The sequence below is a fragment of the Phasianus colchicus genome, chromosome 20 (assembly GCF_987193195.1).
Source record: "Phasianus colchicus chromosome 20, bPhaCol1.hap1.1, whole genome shotgun sequence".
NCBI lineage: Eukaryota > Metazoa > Chordata > Aves > Galliformes > Phasianidae > Phasianus > Phasianus colchicus.
The window spans coordinates 2,218,165-2,235,868 of record NC_143455.1 but is presented as its reverse complement, the minus strand read 5'-3'; the positions used below and the strand labels follow the sequence as shown (position 1 = coordinate 2,235,868).

Below are 17,704 nucleotides of genomic sequence, written 5' to 3'. Positions count from 1 at the left end.
GGCCCCAAACCCCACATCCTGGGGCATCTGCCAGGGCTTCAGCTCTGCCCCACGACCTGGGGACAGGCCATGCACTGAAGCATCCTCCATGGGCTCCTCATTAGCCAGGCATTGCGTGCTCTCAGCGGGGCCAGCCCAGCTGGAGGTATGAGGAGCATCCTGCTGGGATGGGTGCAGCCCCATGGGGTGGGCGTCTGCTGGCGGCACCCTGGGATGCAGGGCCTTGCAACACCTCCACACTCAAGAGGACAAAAGGTGAATTCCTCCCACAGCATGTTTGTACTGAGCTGGAGACCTGCTGGCTCCATCCCTCCAGAGTGGCTCCCTCCTAAGCAGATTCCGTTCTGATTAGAGTAGCCCTCACTAGGAACATCCTCCAGTATTTGTACAAGTGTGCAAAAACACAAGGATCTCATCTTGGTGTGTCCAGTCCAGGTTCCACTTTCCAGAGTGTGTTCCTACTCTGCTCATATCACTACAGAGAGCAGAGCTGTGGGCAGTGGGAGGGGATGGGAGGGGATGGGAGGGGGTGGGGTGGAGTGAGATGAGATGGGGTGGAATGAGATGGGATGGAATGGGATGGGGTAGGATAAGATGGGATGGGATGGGAAAAGATGACACAGGAGCACACTGATAAGATCAGCAAGGAGCTCTAGCCATGGGAGAGGAGAGGAGAGGAGAGGAGAGGAGAGGAGAGGAGAGGAGAGGAGAGGAGAGGAGAGGAGAGGAGAGGAGAGGAGAGGAGAGGAGAGGAGAGGAGAGGAGAGGAGAGGAGAGGAGAGGAGAGGAGAGGAGAGGAGAGGAGAGGAGAGGAGAGGAGAGGAGAGGAGAGGAGAGGAGAGGAGTTCTCTGGGAGCAGAGGAGCTAAGTTCTTTTAGGCACTCTGCATGGCCCTGGTTGGGTTATTTATAAGGTCTGAGGTCAGGATCTCTGGATCAAAATGCATTCATTTCTGCTGCATGTGCTAAGGGCTCTAGGGCTTCAGAGCCCTGAGATCAGCTTCCAAATACAGCCCAGACTCTGCAGGCACGAGCCACACTGCCAGCCCTGCTTGCATCCCACTGTGCCTCAGCTCATACAGGAGAAGCAGGTGTGGGGTGAGGTGAAGCAGAGCACAAACAAGCCCTGATGCCTACTGGTGCTAATCAAAAGCTGATGTTGCACAGTCTGGCCAGCAAACATTGTTGGGGATCTGTGGGAAAAATGGGAGCTGCACCACAACTTGTGCTCCAGCTGCTGCCTTATCTGCTGGAAACGTTATCTCGTGCAAACTGGAGCTGGAGTTATTTTATTTTCAGCTGAGTAAAAATGTGTCAGTTTTATATTTATATATGAGGCTGCAATCTCATGGGAAGTCAATTTGCTCAACAGCAGAAATTCTGTCATCGCGGACATCAGTCAGTCTGGGAATGGGGATCTCCAGACCACGGCTTGCAACTGGGGGAACAGCTTACAATAATAACCATGGGGGAGGCAGGGGAGTGAGTAGATTATGAGTTCCTTCCAAAATGTAAGTACATTTAGGGGGTACTTTGTCCCCATGCCACTTTGGACACCCATAGCAAAGTGGGAACCTCCCCAGGGATGCCCTTGGTTGCACATTCCTGGGCACACCCCTGCAGAACAGGATACAAGACACAAACAGAGCCAACCCCTCACTCCTAGAGGGTACTGGGGTCAACATGGTCCCCTACATCCCACCTCCCTGCGCAGATGTTCACTGGGCGCAGAGCATCCCATGTTCAGTTCAGCCCACAGAACCAGGAGCAGCCTCTGCAATATGGCAACCTGGCCAGACAGATGGGCAGTATGATGGCTGCCAAGCCACATGGAGACCTTTGCTGGCCAGCCAGTATAGCCAATGAAAGACCTATGGGGATGAGAAGAGCATTTCAAGAGTTTTCTTTACCATTTCATCCTTGAAACTTCAAAAGCACAGGCTGTAATGGAAGGGAAGGGAAGGGAAGGGAAGGGAAGGGAAGGGAAGGGAAGGGAAGGGAAGGGAAGGGAAGGGAAGGGAAGGGAAGGGAAGGGAAGGGAAGGGAAGGGAAGGGAAGGGAAGGGAAGGGAAGGGAAGGGAAACCAGCTCTGTGGTAAAAATAGGAAAGCCAGCTTCTCTCCAGACCCGCATCCCCATGCCGTAGCTTCCCCCAACCTAAGTCCCATTTATTTTCCAACAAGCCACCTCCAAGTGCAAGACCTTCTTTGCCAAGCAGCCGTTCATCCTCAATTGCTCTCTCCATCCTCCTCTTCCCTTTTCATTCATCCCTAAATCCAAAATATTCCTGAGGGGTGGAACCTATCCCACCCTTCCTCAGGGCTCTCAGCCCAGTTGGATCTGAGAGCTGCTGGGATCAGCTGGTGGATAGGAATGGGATCCCTTCCCTTTAGATGCCTTTGCTGCCTTCCGCCACTTTACTACTTTGCAAATAAATGGCATTTCTTTCTTCATACCCACAGCCTTCCTTAAAGCCTGCAAATGTTACTGGAAGTTTTTCTCCTTCCCTCCCTGCTCTGACCCACAAAGTGAGAATGTATTTACAGCCCTCCCTGCCATTGTGCAGAGCACACGGGCTGGGCTCAGGCACTATCATCTTGCCAGTTCATAATGCAACCAAATCCCCGAGGTTTAATGAATAAATCCAGGCTGTTTTCTCAGGGAGGCACTCCCACCATTGAAAGTACCCAAAGTGAGTTGGCGGCAGCCTGATTTACAGCCAAAAACACCAATGCCACGCCAAATGCTACTTCTTCCCTTGTGTTGGCTTTTTTTTTTTTTTTTAATTCTAGGAGAGAAAACCATTTTGGGGGGTTGGCACAGAAGGAGATGCTCCTGCAAATAACAGGGCTCGGGTGGACCCAGAAGTTCCAGTTTCACACGGTAAAGGGAGAGATGCAGCAGTGCGATCCCAAGCAGCTCCAAGGCTGACGTAAGAGCAGCCCCAGAGCTGGCTTGCTCACCACATACCTAATTTTCCCATATAAGGCCAAGGAGAGCAATAACTCTCCTGGCAAGCAGATCAATAAAAACAGATGGTGGGCTTACAATTAGAGATTAAGCACATACCAATCCAGAACAAACAGGCCATAAATCATACGTGAAGGAGGGTATTTATAGTTTAGATCACATTCCTTAATTAATTCAAAATGGCCCAGAAAAAAGAAAAATAATACAAAACTGCTCTTTTCTGCTTTGTTCTCTCCTTGGTTTTGCAAAGCTGCATTCTTGTCTTGGTGGGGGGGAGCGGGGCCAGGGCAGCCACAGGAGGTGGTGGGAGGAGCACAGTCTGGTGGGGTTTATCCCATTTGTGGGGGCTGCTGTGGGTCCCTGTGATGTGAACAATAGCTTTGCAGATTGCTGTGGTACCAAGATATGTGCTTTCGTGCCACAGCTCTGCATTTCCTTGGTTTTGTGGGGAGGGGGTGTGAGCAAGAGGTGTGATCCCAACCACGGCGTAGTTGTGATAGCCATTGCGCAGGCACTGGCTGACAAGCGTGCCTAATCAGCGTGCAGAGAAGCTTGTTAGCTGCCCACTATCAGAACCAATCTGTTGACAGGCAGGGCTGGTGTCATAAATCAGGACTTCAGATCAGGAGGCTGAGACAGGGCTCTGCATGCTGCTTGTGGGCTGTGGGCGGCAGCTCCGCATGGATTCCCAGACCTTTGGGACACAGAGGGCTGGGGGACAGGTGTCATCGTGGGCCACTGGAGCTGATACTTCTTGGTCACACAACTGGGTGGGCTCCATCACAGAGCATCACTGCCGCAGCTTCGTGGGCAGACATGAAGACAAGGACCAGGATCTTCACCAGTTGATTAATTTACCAGCAATCACAGAATATCCTGAGTTGGGAGGGACCCACATGGATCACGTTTTAACAGGGTGTCACAGTCTGAAACTGATCCAGGTCTACAGAGACCCAACACAAACCCACAGCCCATAGCATCCAGCAGGGGTGGATGGAGGCATGGTACCAACCCAACTGCTGGCACACAGAGGATGCTCTCAGTAGTGGCTTTGTCCCACAGCAGGTAGGGACAACTTGTACTGAGGTAAATCCACACTGCAGTGGAGAAACCAGGTGCCCAGAGCTGTTTTTTTTTTTTTTTTTTTCTAACTCTTCCTGCCATTACACTCATCCCAGAGGCACACAATGTCCCTGAGACCTCACTACATTTGCAGCCCCAGCAGTGAGTCCATACTTTCCCGGGGAGCAGCAGCTCCTATCTGGCTGCTTTCATCTGCTATTAGATCACTCCAGGAATCCTCCTTCAGCAATTAGGCAGCCTCCTCTTCCCTCCTGGAAAACAAACAAACAAAAAAAAGAACTGTTTTGTCATTAAATGTGATAAAAATCTCCCCTTCATCTAGATTCAAGGAGAAGCTAATCAAAATATTTGCATAATCCTCACGATACTGCACTCATCAGGGCTTTTGTGGTGTCCTGGTTGCAGCAGGTTGAGCATCGTCCCAGCCCAGAGGGGGAGAAGATGGGATGGGTGCTGCAAGTCCTGGAGCCCACAGGCATCTCCTATTGTCCCCATGGCCAAGTCCCCAGGTTCTGTCAAGCACCCCAAACCCCTTGCCCATCCACAGGTGCAGGGCTGGGAGTGTATTCACTGGGCCATCTTGCTGGGCTAGATTAGTGAAAAGAAATGAATTTTGATGTCTGTCTTTCTGCAGTATCTCAGGTGAACTCCAGCCACGGTCTCCCCAGTCCCACGCTGCCCATCCAGCCGTGGGACAGCTCTTGCACATCCCTCACTTTGCTGAGCCCATCCTGCCCAGGGCATGCGGGTACCAGCAGCCAGCACTGCCTGGGTGGGTGTTGCAATGGTGAATTGCAGCATCACTTGGGTTGGTGCCTGGGTGTTCCTTCCACATCTGTTCACATGCTGAGATTTGGAGTGATGAAAAGAGGCACATCTTGGGCAGTGCCAGTGGAAGTTGATGTTCCTCATGTCCCACTTTGTGAACAATGCTCATGTAGCAGATCCACAGCTGTAGCAAGTCCAGACGACTGCACAATGCCCAAGGGGCATCCCTGTCACGGGGACCTGCTTATCACCTCTGGGCCACCTACAGCCCTACCTGTAGTCCAGCAGATGTCTGTCCATCCATCCATAAATCCAACCATCCATTCACTTTGCTTCATCCCACCATGCCCAGCAGCAATCTGTCCATCCCACCCAAACATTTGTGACTCTTGCCAGCTGTCGTCATTTCCAAAGACTCTCCTGAATTAAATCCTGGTGGCCTCTTCTCTTCTGATGTGCAGAATTTTTCAGTAGTTTTCTGTGTCGTTCTCCCACAGGAAGGCAGGCTCCCTCTTACAGCCCCCTCCAGGCAGATGCCATTGTCCCCAAGCAGAGATACTTCTATTGAGCAGTGGCAAACCTTGGCTTGCCTCTGTTGGTAGCTCACAGCTCTCCATGCCTCCACAGCACCAGGTTCTGGTAACATCCACCAGCAGATGGATGCTGCTGTTGCTGGGAGTGCTGTGTGATTTCCTGCACAAACTGCTGCCTTGTTCCTCATTTTATGAAGATGAGGCATTACGTTTCCATTTCTACCTTTCACTGCAATTTGCTTAAATGTATTAGCATGGCTGTGCCCCTGGCAGGGCAGGTGAGCCACATCCACCAGAATGCTTTCCATTTGCATCCTCAGAAGCTGCAGTGGATCTGTAGGAGTCTGTATGAGACACCTGAGAACAAAGACCCATGACGAGGCCTTCTTTTTGGTTTGTTTTTCTAGGTAGCATAAATAAATCTGTGCTACTTTGCTCCTGGAGATAATGGCTCTTTTCCTTCATGCACACTATTTTTGGCACAAGCAAGAAGCCCTCACATCCTCCCCTATCTATGGTGCCCAGTTTAAAACGTTTCAGCCCTTTATCTTCTCTTTTCCAGCCTGGAAAGGATACCATACATCCTTTAAATTTATTTTTGTCTTATGAATCACAAACCTTTAAACAACACCCTGCTGGGTACAAAGAGCCCCTGCTCAACACGAGGGCCATACGGCCATGGCTCCCTGCTGTCCGCATCCAGCAGTAGCTCTGGCACACAGTCCACATCCTGCTGGAGCCCAGACAAGGCTTTTTGATCCCACAGAGAAGTATTATTTCAAGCTCTGGACTTTTCTCCCACAGATTTTTATCAAATGCTCTCGAGGTGCACTGGAAACCATTCAACCTTCTCCTGTTGACAGCCCATTTGCAGAAAAGGTATTTCTGCTGTCTTGAGGGGGCAGTTTGTCAGGGCAGGTTTCATTAATATCAGCTTCCTGTAAATGAAGGTGTGAAATATTTATGCCAGTTTTTCCTTCTCTGGTGCTCCAGCAGCACATGGCTCTCTTAGTTCAACCACGATAGGTATCAGTGCTGGGACTAGTGGCTTGTGGGGACATCTGGAAGTGCTTGGACATCTTGATATCGCCATTATTCCTGCTTTAAGTCAGGAGTTTCATAACCAAAGCCTGAACGTGGAGCTGGCAGGGGAATTCCTCCCAAGAGTTGTTCTTCTGCTCCTTACACATGGAGGTTGTAGGGTCCCTGCTTGTCAGGTGGGACCGCTGCTCATGGGTCTCCTGCCCCACAGTGTGCTGCTGGTGCTCAGCACTGAAGCAGTGAGATCTTTTCTCTCCAGTCTGCATTCCTTTGCAGTTTCATGCCCATCTCATACCTCCTGAGGAATGAGATGTGTTTACTCACTTTGGGGCAGTCTGAAGCCCACGCCTGCTGCACAGCTGTGATTCAAGCCACTGGGATGGGAATGCAACTCCCGGCACCACTCACACTCCAAGGCTCTCTGTATCCCATTTCCTCCTTTGTATCTTGTAACAACCTCTCACTTATTTCCATTGTAGGTTATTTATTCCACTATTTAACAGAGCCTTAGCCCAGTAGTTCTGGCTCAGACCCACGGAAGCATGCTCTTCTGCTTCTTTCCACCTCCAAACATCACCCATATAAAATGAAATGCCCCAAGCCCCACTGTGCACCCCTGGGGCTGCCTGCCACCCAAATGGCCGTGAGGTCATTGCATCCTACAGGAGAGCTCATTGCGTGTGAGATCCCTCCTGTTTCTCCAAGCCCACCTACCAGAGCCCTGCTAATGCACACAGCATACACATACCTGCCATGCCTCACCTCCCCCAGAATGTTGTCCCTTGAAAGCAGTGGAAATATTCCTCTTACATACGCAGTGCATTGGGGCTGGGTGTGAGTGGAGGGTTGTGTCAGCTGCCTCTGTGCAGTGGTTGCTGCAAACCTCTGCCCTTCTGTTGATCTGCAATGTGGGGTGATGCTGGCTCTTCCCTCGGCCCTTTCTGTTGGATTGGGAACCACAGGGCTCTTCTGCCTCTTTGCACGGCCCTGTTTCTCTGGTTGGGCCAGGACCAATTCATCCTCTTCCTTTGCAGCTCCTCTCCTTCCAGCCCGCTGTACTGCTATGAAATCCTTTCCCCCAGCACTATTTTTGCTTACTTATCTCCTGGGAGCAGCCCTGCGGAGGAGGACTCGGGGGTCCTGGTGGACGAGAAGCTGACACGAGCCAGCAGTGTGCGTTGCAGCCCGGAAGGCCGACTGTGTTCTGGGCCGCATGAAAAAAGGGGTGGCCAGCAGGGAGAGGGAGGTGATTGTCCCCCTCTGCTCGGCTCCTGTGAGGCCCCATCTGCAGCACTGCGTCCAGGCCCGGGGCCCCCAGCACAGGAAGGACGTGGAGCTCTTGGAGCGGGTCCAGAGGAGGGCACTGAGATGGTCAGAGGGCTGGAGCAGCTCTCCTGTGAGGAAAGGTTGGGGGAACTGGGATTGCTTCAACTGGAGAAGAGAAGGCTCTGGGGAGACCTCGTTGTGGCCTTCCAGAACTTGAAGGGAGCGTATAAACAGGAGGGGGAACGGCTGTTTGTGAGGGTGGATGGTGAGGGGACAAGGGGGAATGGCTTTAAACTGAGACAGGGGAGGTTGAGGCTAGGTATTAGGAGGAAGTTTCTCACCCAAAGGGTGGTGAGGCACTGGAACGGGTTGCCCAAGCAGGTTGTGGATGCCCCATCCCTGGAGGCATGCAAGGCCAGGCTGGATGTGGCTCTGGGCAGCCTGGTCTGCTGGTTGGCGACCCTGCACATAGCAGATGATACTTGTTGTCCTTTTCAACCCAGGCCATTCATTCTGGGCACCTCAGCTGCTTCCTCTGCACTCTTCTTCAGGGGGTGGCAATGGCAGGGGGTTACCGTCCCACAGCCAGACAACCCGGACGGGCACTGTCAGCAGTGATGGTGATGTAGCCCACCAGTGATGCAGAGCTGCATTCTTGCCTTGCTGCAACCACAGCTGTGCCCCAGTGTGTTGCCCAGTGCCTCTGGTTCAGCTGCTGGGCACCGCTGGGTGCAGCCCGGCTCCGTCCTCTCTGCACCTCCCTGCAGGGACTGATGGCCGTGCCTGGGATCCCCCTGAGCCTGCTCTCCTGCAGGCAGAGCCGCCCCAGCTCTCCCAGAATCCCACCCCAACCATTCCCCATCCCTACGTTCCCAGTGGTGCTGACTGAGGAGGGGAGGGGATTTTGGAGAGGATTTTGGAGGGGCTGCTGGTGGGGCAGCCCTGGGACACGGCCCTTTGCGCTGCCCCGTCTTGCCCTGCAGGTGGGCACAGCGGTCTGGGGGGGCGTTTGGTGCTGTATGAACAACTGCAGGCAGTCGTAGCAAAGTGAATACGAAACATTTAATAATTTAAAGTAATTTAATGTAATTGAACATAATTGAACATAAAATAACATAAAACATGATAACATAATCTAATGGAGTCCCACACTGTCTCAGTCCAAGGTGTTGTTGGTGGACAGCCCAGGTTTGGAGGGGTAGGGCTGGGGTTGGTGCTGGTGCCCCTGGGGCAAGGGGCCAGCGAGGAGCCCAGGGCTACAGGTAGCCTTTTTTTGGCTATGGTGGTGTCTCCTGCTGCACCACGTGGTCCAGTTTCTGCAGATGCTCCTGTTTGTGCTGAGCCCACTCAGCTTCGGCTAGTGCCGGCGTTTTGGTTCTGGAGCATCCTGGCCCTGCGGCAGCTTCCTCTTTGTGGCTTGGATGCGCTGCTGGCGACCGCTGGTGGTGCAGGCAGGGGCTGGGCACTCGGCCGAGTGATCATCCATGTCCGGGATGTTGTCCGGGACCTCTATTTCGGGTGTCACTACTGGAAGAGGAAGAAAATCCCCACAGGGGTAATGTCAGCTTTCCCACACCAAATCGGTGCCAACACTCCCCCGCCAGCTCTGCTGCCCCCAAACTCACAGCTGTTCATCCAAGTCAGGAGGTCACTGATGCTGGAGATGTCCTCCAGGATGTCTGAGCTCGTTGTTGCTGTTGGAAAAGCAAGAACATCCCTAGTGAGGCAATGCCAACTTTCCCACAGCCACCCGGTGCAGACAGCCTGCAGCCCCCAAACTCACCACCTGATTCCGGAGCTGCGATGCTGCAGGTGAGCGGAGCCGTGGTGGGTTGGGGGCACACGCTGATGGGTGCTGGGTGCCCCTGGCCCTCCGTGTACACCACGGCATCTCCAAAGGGCATCTCCGCCTGTTCCCTGCTGGTGGGCAGGGTGGAGGGTGTGAGGAGCACCTGCTGCTGCTGTACCGGAGGTGCTTGGAGGACAGTTGAGGGGCCTGGGCGGCCGGGGGCCTGCAGCGGGCAGCTGCCTGCGGGCTGCGGGGGCTGCCCACGCAACGCGGCCCCAGGCCGCAGCCCCATCGGCTGCTGGGGCTGCATCGTCCCTGCCACCGGGGGCTGTTCCCAGCAGTGGGCAGGGGCATTGGGGGGAGGCATACCTGGCTTCATGCCGCCGGGTAGGAGCATGAGCAGGGGTAACTGCCGCCCCCCAGGTTGGAGATGACCCACAACAGTGGGCAGCCCCTCAGGTGTGAGCTGAACCACAATGGGGGGCACCCCCCCAGGTGGCAGCTTACCCACAGCTGGGGGCTTCCCCCGACGTGGCAGCTTACCCACAGTTCGGGCCTTCCCCCCACGTGGCAGCTTACGTACAGTTGGGGGCAGCCCCCCAGGTGGGAGCTGGCCCACAACTTGGAGGACCCCCCCAGGTGGCAGCTGACCCGCAATTTGGGGGACCCCCCCAGGTGGCAGCTGACCTACAACTTGGGGGACCCCCCCAGGTGGCAGCTGACCTACAACTTGGGGCATCACCCCAGATAGCAGCTGACCCAGAATTTGGGGGACCCCCCCAGGTGGCTGCTGACCCACAACTTGGGGCATCACCCCAGATGGCAGCTGACCCGCAGTTGGGGGCATCCCCCCAGGTGGCAGCTGAACCACAACTTGGGGCATCCCCCCAGGTAGGAGCTGCACTCCCTGTCCTTGGACACCTGGTACCCCAGGCCAGACAGAAGCCTGAGGCACCACATAGGCGACGTTGGGGACAGGGAGGGGTTGGATCGACGCTGGCACTGCTCCGCTGACGTTGGGCTGCATTGCTGCAGTGGCCGGTGGAGGCACAGAGGATCCAGGGAAACTCGCGTCGGGTGTCGGAAGCACCGTCTGCATCCGTGGAGGAATTCTCTCTGTGGAGAAATGCCCAAATGGGCGCTGGGGTGAGATCTGGGGCACTGGCATCCCCTGGAGGGCCGCAGTGCCAGGAGCAGGAGGAGCCTGCTGCCTTACCCGCCATGGTAGCTCGAGAGTGGCAGTGGGGGGTTCCGTGACCGCTGGGGTCAGCCCCTCTCCCCTGAGCTCACAGTGCCCCTCTGTGACACAGTCCCTTGATGTCATAGGCATTGCTCTTTGCATGCCCCGTCACCAACACTTGCTGTGGCTGCTCAGTGCAGCCTTCCATTGTTTAAAAGGAGATTATAAAGAGGAGGGAAATGAACTTTTTGTGTGGTGGTGGTGATTGGACAAAGGGGGAATGGTTTTAACGTAAAGGAGTGGAGATCTGAATTAGACATGGGATGGGATTCTGTCCCACTGTAACACTGGAACATGTCCGAGTCCTTATGTCAGTCAGTCATGTAACTGAATGTATATAAATCCATGGGGCCAGATGATATCCATCCTGGGGTCCTGAGAGAGATGGCTGATGTGGTTGCTGAGCCGCTCTCCATCATATCTGAGAAAGCCATGGTGACTGGAAAAAGGGAAACGTTGCTCCCATTTTTAAGAAAGGGCGAGGCTGGTGAGCTTCACCTCTGTGCCTGGGAAGATCATGGAGCAGGTTGGAGATGACCCACAACAGCGGGCAGCCCCTCAGGAGTGAGCTGAACCACAATGGGGGGCACTCCCCCAGGTGGCAGCTTACCCACAGCTGGGGGCTTCCCCCCATGTGGCAGATGACCCATAGTTGGGGGCTTCTCCCCAGTTGGGTCCTTGTCACCAGCAGCCTCTGTGTGTGCCTGGACACCGTCCTTGGTGCCCCTCGCATTGCCTCCCGTGCCTGTATGCTGCGTGATGCCCTGCAGCCCCATTGCCCTCAGGTATCACCACCACTCCCCCTCAGGCATGAGGGGCCTGGAGCTGCCCCCTGGACAACGAGCACGGCCTCTGCCTCCCGGCGGGTGCTCCATCCAGCCCATTCTATGATTTCGTGATTCCCACACACCTGGGGTTGTTGCCATAGCCAGGCACAGCCCTGTCCATCCGCAAGAGTCGCTGTGGTTTGGGTTTGTTTGCCCATATCCAGGTTTGGGGATCTCATGCCTGCTCTGTGTTGCAGGCCCTGCTGGGGACTTTTCACCTCCTAGCCAAACCACATGTCATCCCTACAGCACAACCACAGCCAGCTGTCCACCAGCACACTGCACTCAGACCCAGCTCCGAGCCTGTTGGCAGAGCAGAGGGTGCCCACCTCAGGAGCACAGCAGATCAGCAGAACCTCTTCCAGCAGCATCTCTGCCCTGTGGCAAAAGGACTCAGCACAGTTGCCTGGCCTGGCAATGAAATCACCCTCCAAGAGGCAAACAGTTGTGCTCCCCCCAGACATCTGCTGTGGGCTGCCGGGGAAGGAGCTGAGAAAGTAAACACTTCTTATTGTGGTGAGAAAAGACCACTGAGATCATCTGATCTAACCATCTTATTTTTAATTAATTTCATTGAGAACAACAGCAATAGAACCAAGTGCCCCCTTGAATCCTGTCTCCCAAACAAACCACGTGGAATTCTGATTTCTTATCTAAAGGAAAGCTATTTTCATATATAATAGTGTCTTTTCTTTACAGAAACAGATGCATTTGAACACCTGTACCTACAGAAGTAACTCTATCTAGTACAAACAAGGCAATGAAGAAATAATGTTAAAACATTAATATTGAAAACCATTAAACAGCTGTTGGTTCACGGATGGGTGTTGAAGGGAAGGTCCTCGTGTGGATGCCAGCAGTGAAGCAAGGAGCCCAGCAAAGCCTGGAGTTCACTTGTAAGCTCTATCAAGTCCAAGAGCTCTGTGCTTTCTGGGTTAAACACTGAAGGTCTGTAGGAGAAGGAAGAAGGCTGCTTGTAAAACTGCCTCCATGATGGTACTGCTTCCACATAGGGGAAATTGCAGTGAGACACGTGATGTTTTCTGTCTCTTCACCACATCTGAGAGCAAGAGCCAGTGTTGTGTCTGCTGAGAGAGACACACTTGGATGTTGTAGCATGGCAAGAGAGGCCCAGCTTAAAGGTCAGATTCAGATGCATCCCTAAAGCAGCCAGGAGTGCTGCTGCTGCTTGTGCAGCTTCTGCTGGTAGGGCTTAGCAGGCAAGGAGCTGCAGTGCAAAGTGGGCTCTGAGAGCTTCACAACCTTCCTTGGTACCGTGGCCATGTCGGTATTTTCAGTGTCAAAGGGGTCATCCGCTGTCAGGATCGACCTCTTTCTCCTCCCCGGCACTTCCAGATGTTTTGTTTTACTCTTACGTCTCCCTGATGGTTTCTAGTACTCAGCACATTTCTGCAGGAGAGGGTCAGGTTGGAGACTCTCCTCTTTGCCTGTGCTCAGCCTGTCTGTCTTGCAGCTTTCTGTAGTTTTCTGCTGTTTAGCAGCCAAACTTGGGGCAGGAGCGCAGCTCGGCTGAGCCTGCTTATTGTCATTTGCCTTGGTGGATGAAAGGCTTTTCGGGTGCAGAGACACTGGGAAGATGGGCAAGCCTTTGCACCTCTTCTTGGCCTTTGGTATAAATTCCTCCTGCAATTGGTCTGCGAAGTTCTCAGCTTGGCTGCCATGGTTTTACTCTCTCCCACCACTTCCTGTCCAGAGCTGGGCATGGATGTGGACTGATATGTTCTGCTGGCCGATCTGCTGCTGTTCTGTATGCAGAACATCTCTTGAAATAGCATTTCTATTTTGAACCATATTTTCTCCTTGGAGTTTCAGGGAAGTGACCCTGGTTGCTTTCCTTACTTAGCCAAGTTACTTCTGCCATTGCCATTTTGTTTTGAGATGGCATCTTCCTGAGCAATGGTCCTTAGCTTCTTTTCACTGCTTTCCCAGCCTGCTGGGTTGAATCTGCAGAGCTGGGAGACCGAAGGTAGCTGGGAGCTACTGAAGGCAGATGTTGGTGGCTCCAAGAAGTGCAACACTGCGCTCTGCATTGCCCACTGCTCCTGGCTGAGCTGACTCTGATCCACATGCAGCTCAGAGCTCAGATGTTTGAATGGGTCACATACAGAACCAACAAAGTTCATTGTTTGGCTCACCGGTTCAGACGGCTTGGGTTTCTGCAGTTTATGGTTGGCAGAGCCAGTGGTTTTGGGTCCATCTTTGATGTACATCTGCTTGGCTCCAAGGCCCAGCTGCACGATGCATAAGCACAACTCACCGATGTCATCCTGCAGCGTGCCCAAGGTCAGAGCAGTGCTGTCACATGAGCAGTCTCTTTCAGCTGGAAGGCTGGCACAGGCTGGGGGATGGCTCTCTCTGCACTTGGTTGGGATGATAAGTGGCAAACATGGCCCAACAGACAGCTTTCTGAAAGCCTCTGTTCCCAGACGCCAGTTGTGCCCTGTGCTCTGTAGGCTGTCTGCCACTCGCAGCAGCAGCAAAGCCAGCTTTTGGTCAGCTCTCTTCACTTGCAGAGCCTGGCAAGAGCAGGAGAACTGCAAAGAGGCGTTTGTTGCTTTTGGTGGGTTTGTTGCCACGGCCGGAACCCTGGTGTGCCTTCATAACCTTGCTGCCAATGGGAGCCTCGTGCATCTTTCCACCCACCCTAACTGCCCTAACCACTCCTGTCTTTTCTAGCTGGAGTAAGATGTAACTGTGACTACAGGTTGATATCTGCTAGCCCACCTAACAGGAGGCTGACGATTTCCTTGGTAAAATCCCTTCACATTTAATTTGAATTACTCTCCAATCATCCAAACTTTAACTGTAATGTGAAGTCCCAACTTCCAGTCCACCCTTTTATTTCAGCTGTCTTGCTATGCTTCCGTGCCATATTTTCATTGAGAGGAAGAGAATAAGTACAGCTGTGTTGTAGAACCTACAGGTGGTGGATAGGCCACAAGGAGCTTGTGGAAGATGAATGCTTCTGCTGCTGTGCTCTACCATGGATGCTGTCCTGCACGTAGGTAGAGAGAGAACATTCCAACGCTTCTTATTTTTTTGGACACACAGTCCTTTTAAAAAACAACAACAACAAAGTGGAGTCTCGTCTACAAACTTAATCAAAGGTCTCAGACAACGTTAAGAATTACCACCATCTTATCCATCCCACTATAAATTCCCGATGATCTGCAGGTCCTTTGAGCTTCTTAATCCTGACCTGAGATCGCTCTGAGTGTGTGCCCAGCAAAAGAACAGTCAGTTTGCTTTTCCTTCAGTGAAATATCAGGTTCAGTACGTGCTGTGAATACCACTGAATCAAAAGTGTATTCCTTTTGAGTCACCCTTGGGTGAATGCCTTAGAGACTGAGTTAGAGCAGCCTTAAACAGGTACCCCACTGACCTGTTCTCCACTCTCCTATTTGATTCTCTCTTTGTACAAACTGGCAAAAAGCAATTAGCTCAAGATAATAAACTCTCCATAGAACCAACCACACTGTGTTGACATTTTTCTGTGCTTACTGCATATGCAGAGGGTAAATATTCTTTTTTTTTTGAGGGGGCTGCTTAAAGGTGAGTGCGTTTTGCTTATCACTCCCTGACTCTCTGGTTGATGGATCAACTTCTGAATGGGGAGCAAGGAATCACTGTTGGTACGGTGCTGCTGTCTGTGCACCGTTTTTGTAGCACTGGTTTTGGTAGTTGATTGGGTTTTTTACGCCACTTCTTTGTGTCTTCTCCATTCTCACGCAACCGCACACGACATAGATTTCCTATTATATTTGCTTGAGCAGGAAGACGTTTGCCTTTCATAGCTGAGATTTTTGATGGTACAGGTGAGGAGCAGGGTTCATCACCTTTGATCAGTTTGATCAGCTCCCTCAGTAGATTCTTCTAATCATCCTGATCTTCATCAGGTGTTTCTGATAGCACCACAGGTTCATCCAAGTTAATCAGTAGAGACAGTTTCTCCAGCATACTGTCCTGCTGCTTCTCCATTTTATCTAGTCTTTCTAGATATCTAGACATTTAGTCTTTCCTGGTGGATGAAAAACTTAACATGAGCCAGCAGCGTGATCTTGCAGCTCAGAAAGCACATGGTATCCCAGGCTCCATAAGCAGAGGGGTGGCAGCGGGGACAGGGAGGTGATTGTCCCTCTCTGCTCTGCCTTGTGAGGCCCCATCTGCAGTACCGTGTCCAGGCCTGGAGTCCCCAGTACAAGAAAGACAGGGAGCTGTTGGAGAGGGTCCAGAGGAGCCACAGAGATGATCAGGGCACTGGAGCACCTCCCCTACGAGGACAGGCTGAGGGAGCTGGGCTTGTTCAGCCTGGAGAAAAGAAGGCTGCGGGGTGAATCATTGCAGCCTTTCAGCACCTAAAGGGAGCCTACAAACAGGAGGGGAGTCAACTCTTTGGAAGGGTAGATGACGGCAGGACAAGGGGAAACGGTTTTCTGTTGAGGGAGGGAAGATTTAGGTTGGATATCAGGGGGCAATTCTGAGAGAGAGTGATGATGACATGCTGGAACAGCTCCCTTCCCCTTCACACTCATCCAGCCACTCGTCCCCAAGCCCATAGCGCTGCATGGGGTTGTTGTGGCCAAAGTGCAGCCGGCACTTGGCCTTGTTGAACCTCATCCCATGCACCTCAGCCCAGCAAAATCCAGCTTATCTAGATCCCTCTGAAGGGTCTCCCTACCGTCAGGCAGATCCACACCACCTACCAGCTTGGTGTCATCTGCAAACTTACTGGGCTACACTCAATCCCCTCATCTTGGTCATCAATAAAGATATTAAACAAGATGGTCCCAGTACCGACCTCTGGGGGACACCACTTGTAACGGGTCGCCAGCTGGACTTCACTCCATTGACCACCACCCGTTGGCACAGCCCTACAGCCAGTTTCTTTCCCAAAGCAGTGTGTACCTGTCCAGGCCACAGGCAGCCAGTTTCCCCAGAAGCAGCCTGTGAGAGACCGTGTCAAAGGCTTTGCTGAAGTCTAGGCAGACTACATCAACAGCCTTTCCTTCATCTACCAGTCTGGTCACCCAGTTGTAGAAGGAGATGAGGTTGGTCAAGCACAACCTGCCTTTCATGAACCCGTGCTGGCTGGGCTTCCTTTAATCTGTGTATCATCGGGAGAAAATAAAGACATTCTTGCTCTGGTTAGCAGAAGACCTTTGGAGGTGTAAACAAATTCAGCAGACACAGAGGGAGAAAACTGAAAGTTTGTAACTATTTGTGCCAGACAGACCCTCTGGACATGATCAGGAGCCATCTAGCTTGTATACTTGGCATGGCTGTGAGCAGATGCTATAAAGACCATTGGAAAGCCCCACCAAACCTGAGGTGGCTGATGGAGGTCAGTGGCAAGGAACTGTGGGTCCATGTGTGACAAAGGAGCAGAAGGCAGATTGCCAAATGGTGGAAGACCACGTTGATTACGTATGGAATCCATACTAAAGAATGTCCTGCTTATCCTTTGATGCCATCTGCCCTTTGTCTTAAAAGCCAGACTCCCAAGGCTTCACTGTGATAAGGTCTATCAAGGAGTTTTTGAAGCTCTTTGATGACTTGCTCACAGTTGCAGCTTCACCCATGGACATTCTTTGTGGATGAAAAACATGAGCCAGCAGCATGATCTTGCAGCTCAGAAAGCACATGGCATCCCAGGCTCCATCAGAAGAGGGGTGGCAGCGGGGACAGGGAGGTGATTGTCCCTCTCTGCTCTGCCTTGTGAGGCCCCATCTGCAGTACCGTGCCCAGGCCTGGAGTCCCCAGTACAAGAAAGACAGGGAGCTGTTGGAGAGGGTCCAGAGGAGAGCCACAGAGATGAGCAGGGGACTGGAGCACCTTCCCTACGAGGACAGGCTGAGGGAGCTGGGCTTGTTCAGCCCGGAGAAGAGAAGGCTGCGGGGTGAATCATTGCAGCCTTCAGTACCTAAAGGGAGCCTACAGACAGGAGGGGAGTCAACTCTTTGGAAGGGTAGATGACGGCAGGACAAGGGGAAACGGTTTTATGTTGAGGGATGGAAGATTTAGGTTGGATGTCAGGGAGAAGTCCTTCACAGAGAAAGTGGTGAGGTGCTGGAACAGGCTGCCCAGAGAGGCTGTGGATGCCCTGTCCTTGGAGGTGTCCAAGGCCAGGTTGGATGGGGAGCTGGGCAGTATTAAATGGGGAGGTTGGTG

The 17,704-nt window shown here is 52.7% G+C and overlaps 1 protein-coding gene across 1 annotated transcript; it reads right to left on the bottom strand.

The window, feature by feature from the left end:
• Positions 1 to 8,720: 8,720 nt before the first annotated feature.
• LOC149915346 (uncharacterized) lies at positions 8,721 to 10,943 on the bottom strand. Its single transcript, XM_090122042.1, has 4 exons — positions 10,665 to 10,943; positions 9,443 to 10,564; positions 9,285 to 9,353; positions 8,721 to 9,186 (listed from the first exon to the last, which is right to left on the bottom strand). The coding sequence occupies exons 1-4, from the start codon at positions 10,669 to 10,671 to the stop codon at positions 9,017 to 9,019; spliced, it is 1,368 nt and encodes a 455-aa protein (XP_089978168.1). The 5' UTR covers positions 10,672 to 10,943; the 3' UTR covers positions 8,721 to 9,016.
• Between the last annotated feature and the right edge of the window lie 6,761 nt (positions 10,944 to 17,704).

What these genes read in the sequence shown, in the direction of transcription:
- LOC149915346 (XM_090122042.1), bottom strand. An exon ending in CGCAGCTCCGGAATCAGGTG is followed by an intron (nt 9,354 to 9,442) that starts GTGAGTTTGGGG and finishes CTTTTCCAACAG; the next exon opens with CAACAACGAGCTCAGACATC. An exon ending in CCTGACTTGGATGAACAGCT is followed by an intron (nt 9,187 to 9,284) that starts GTGAGTTTGGGG and finishes TTCCTCTTCCAG; the next exon opens with TAGTGACACCCGAAATAGAG.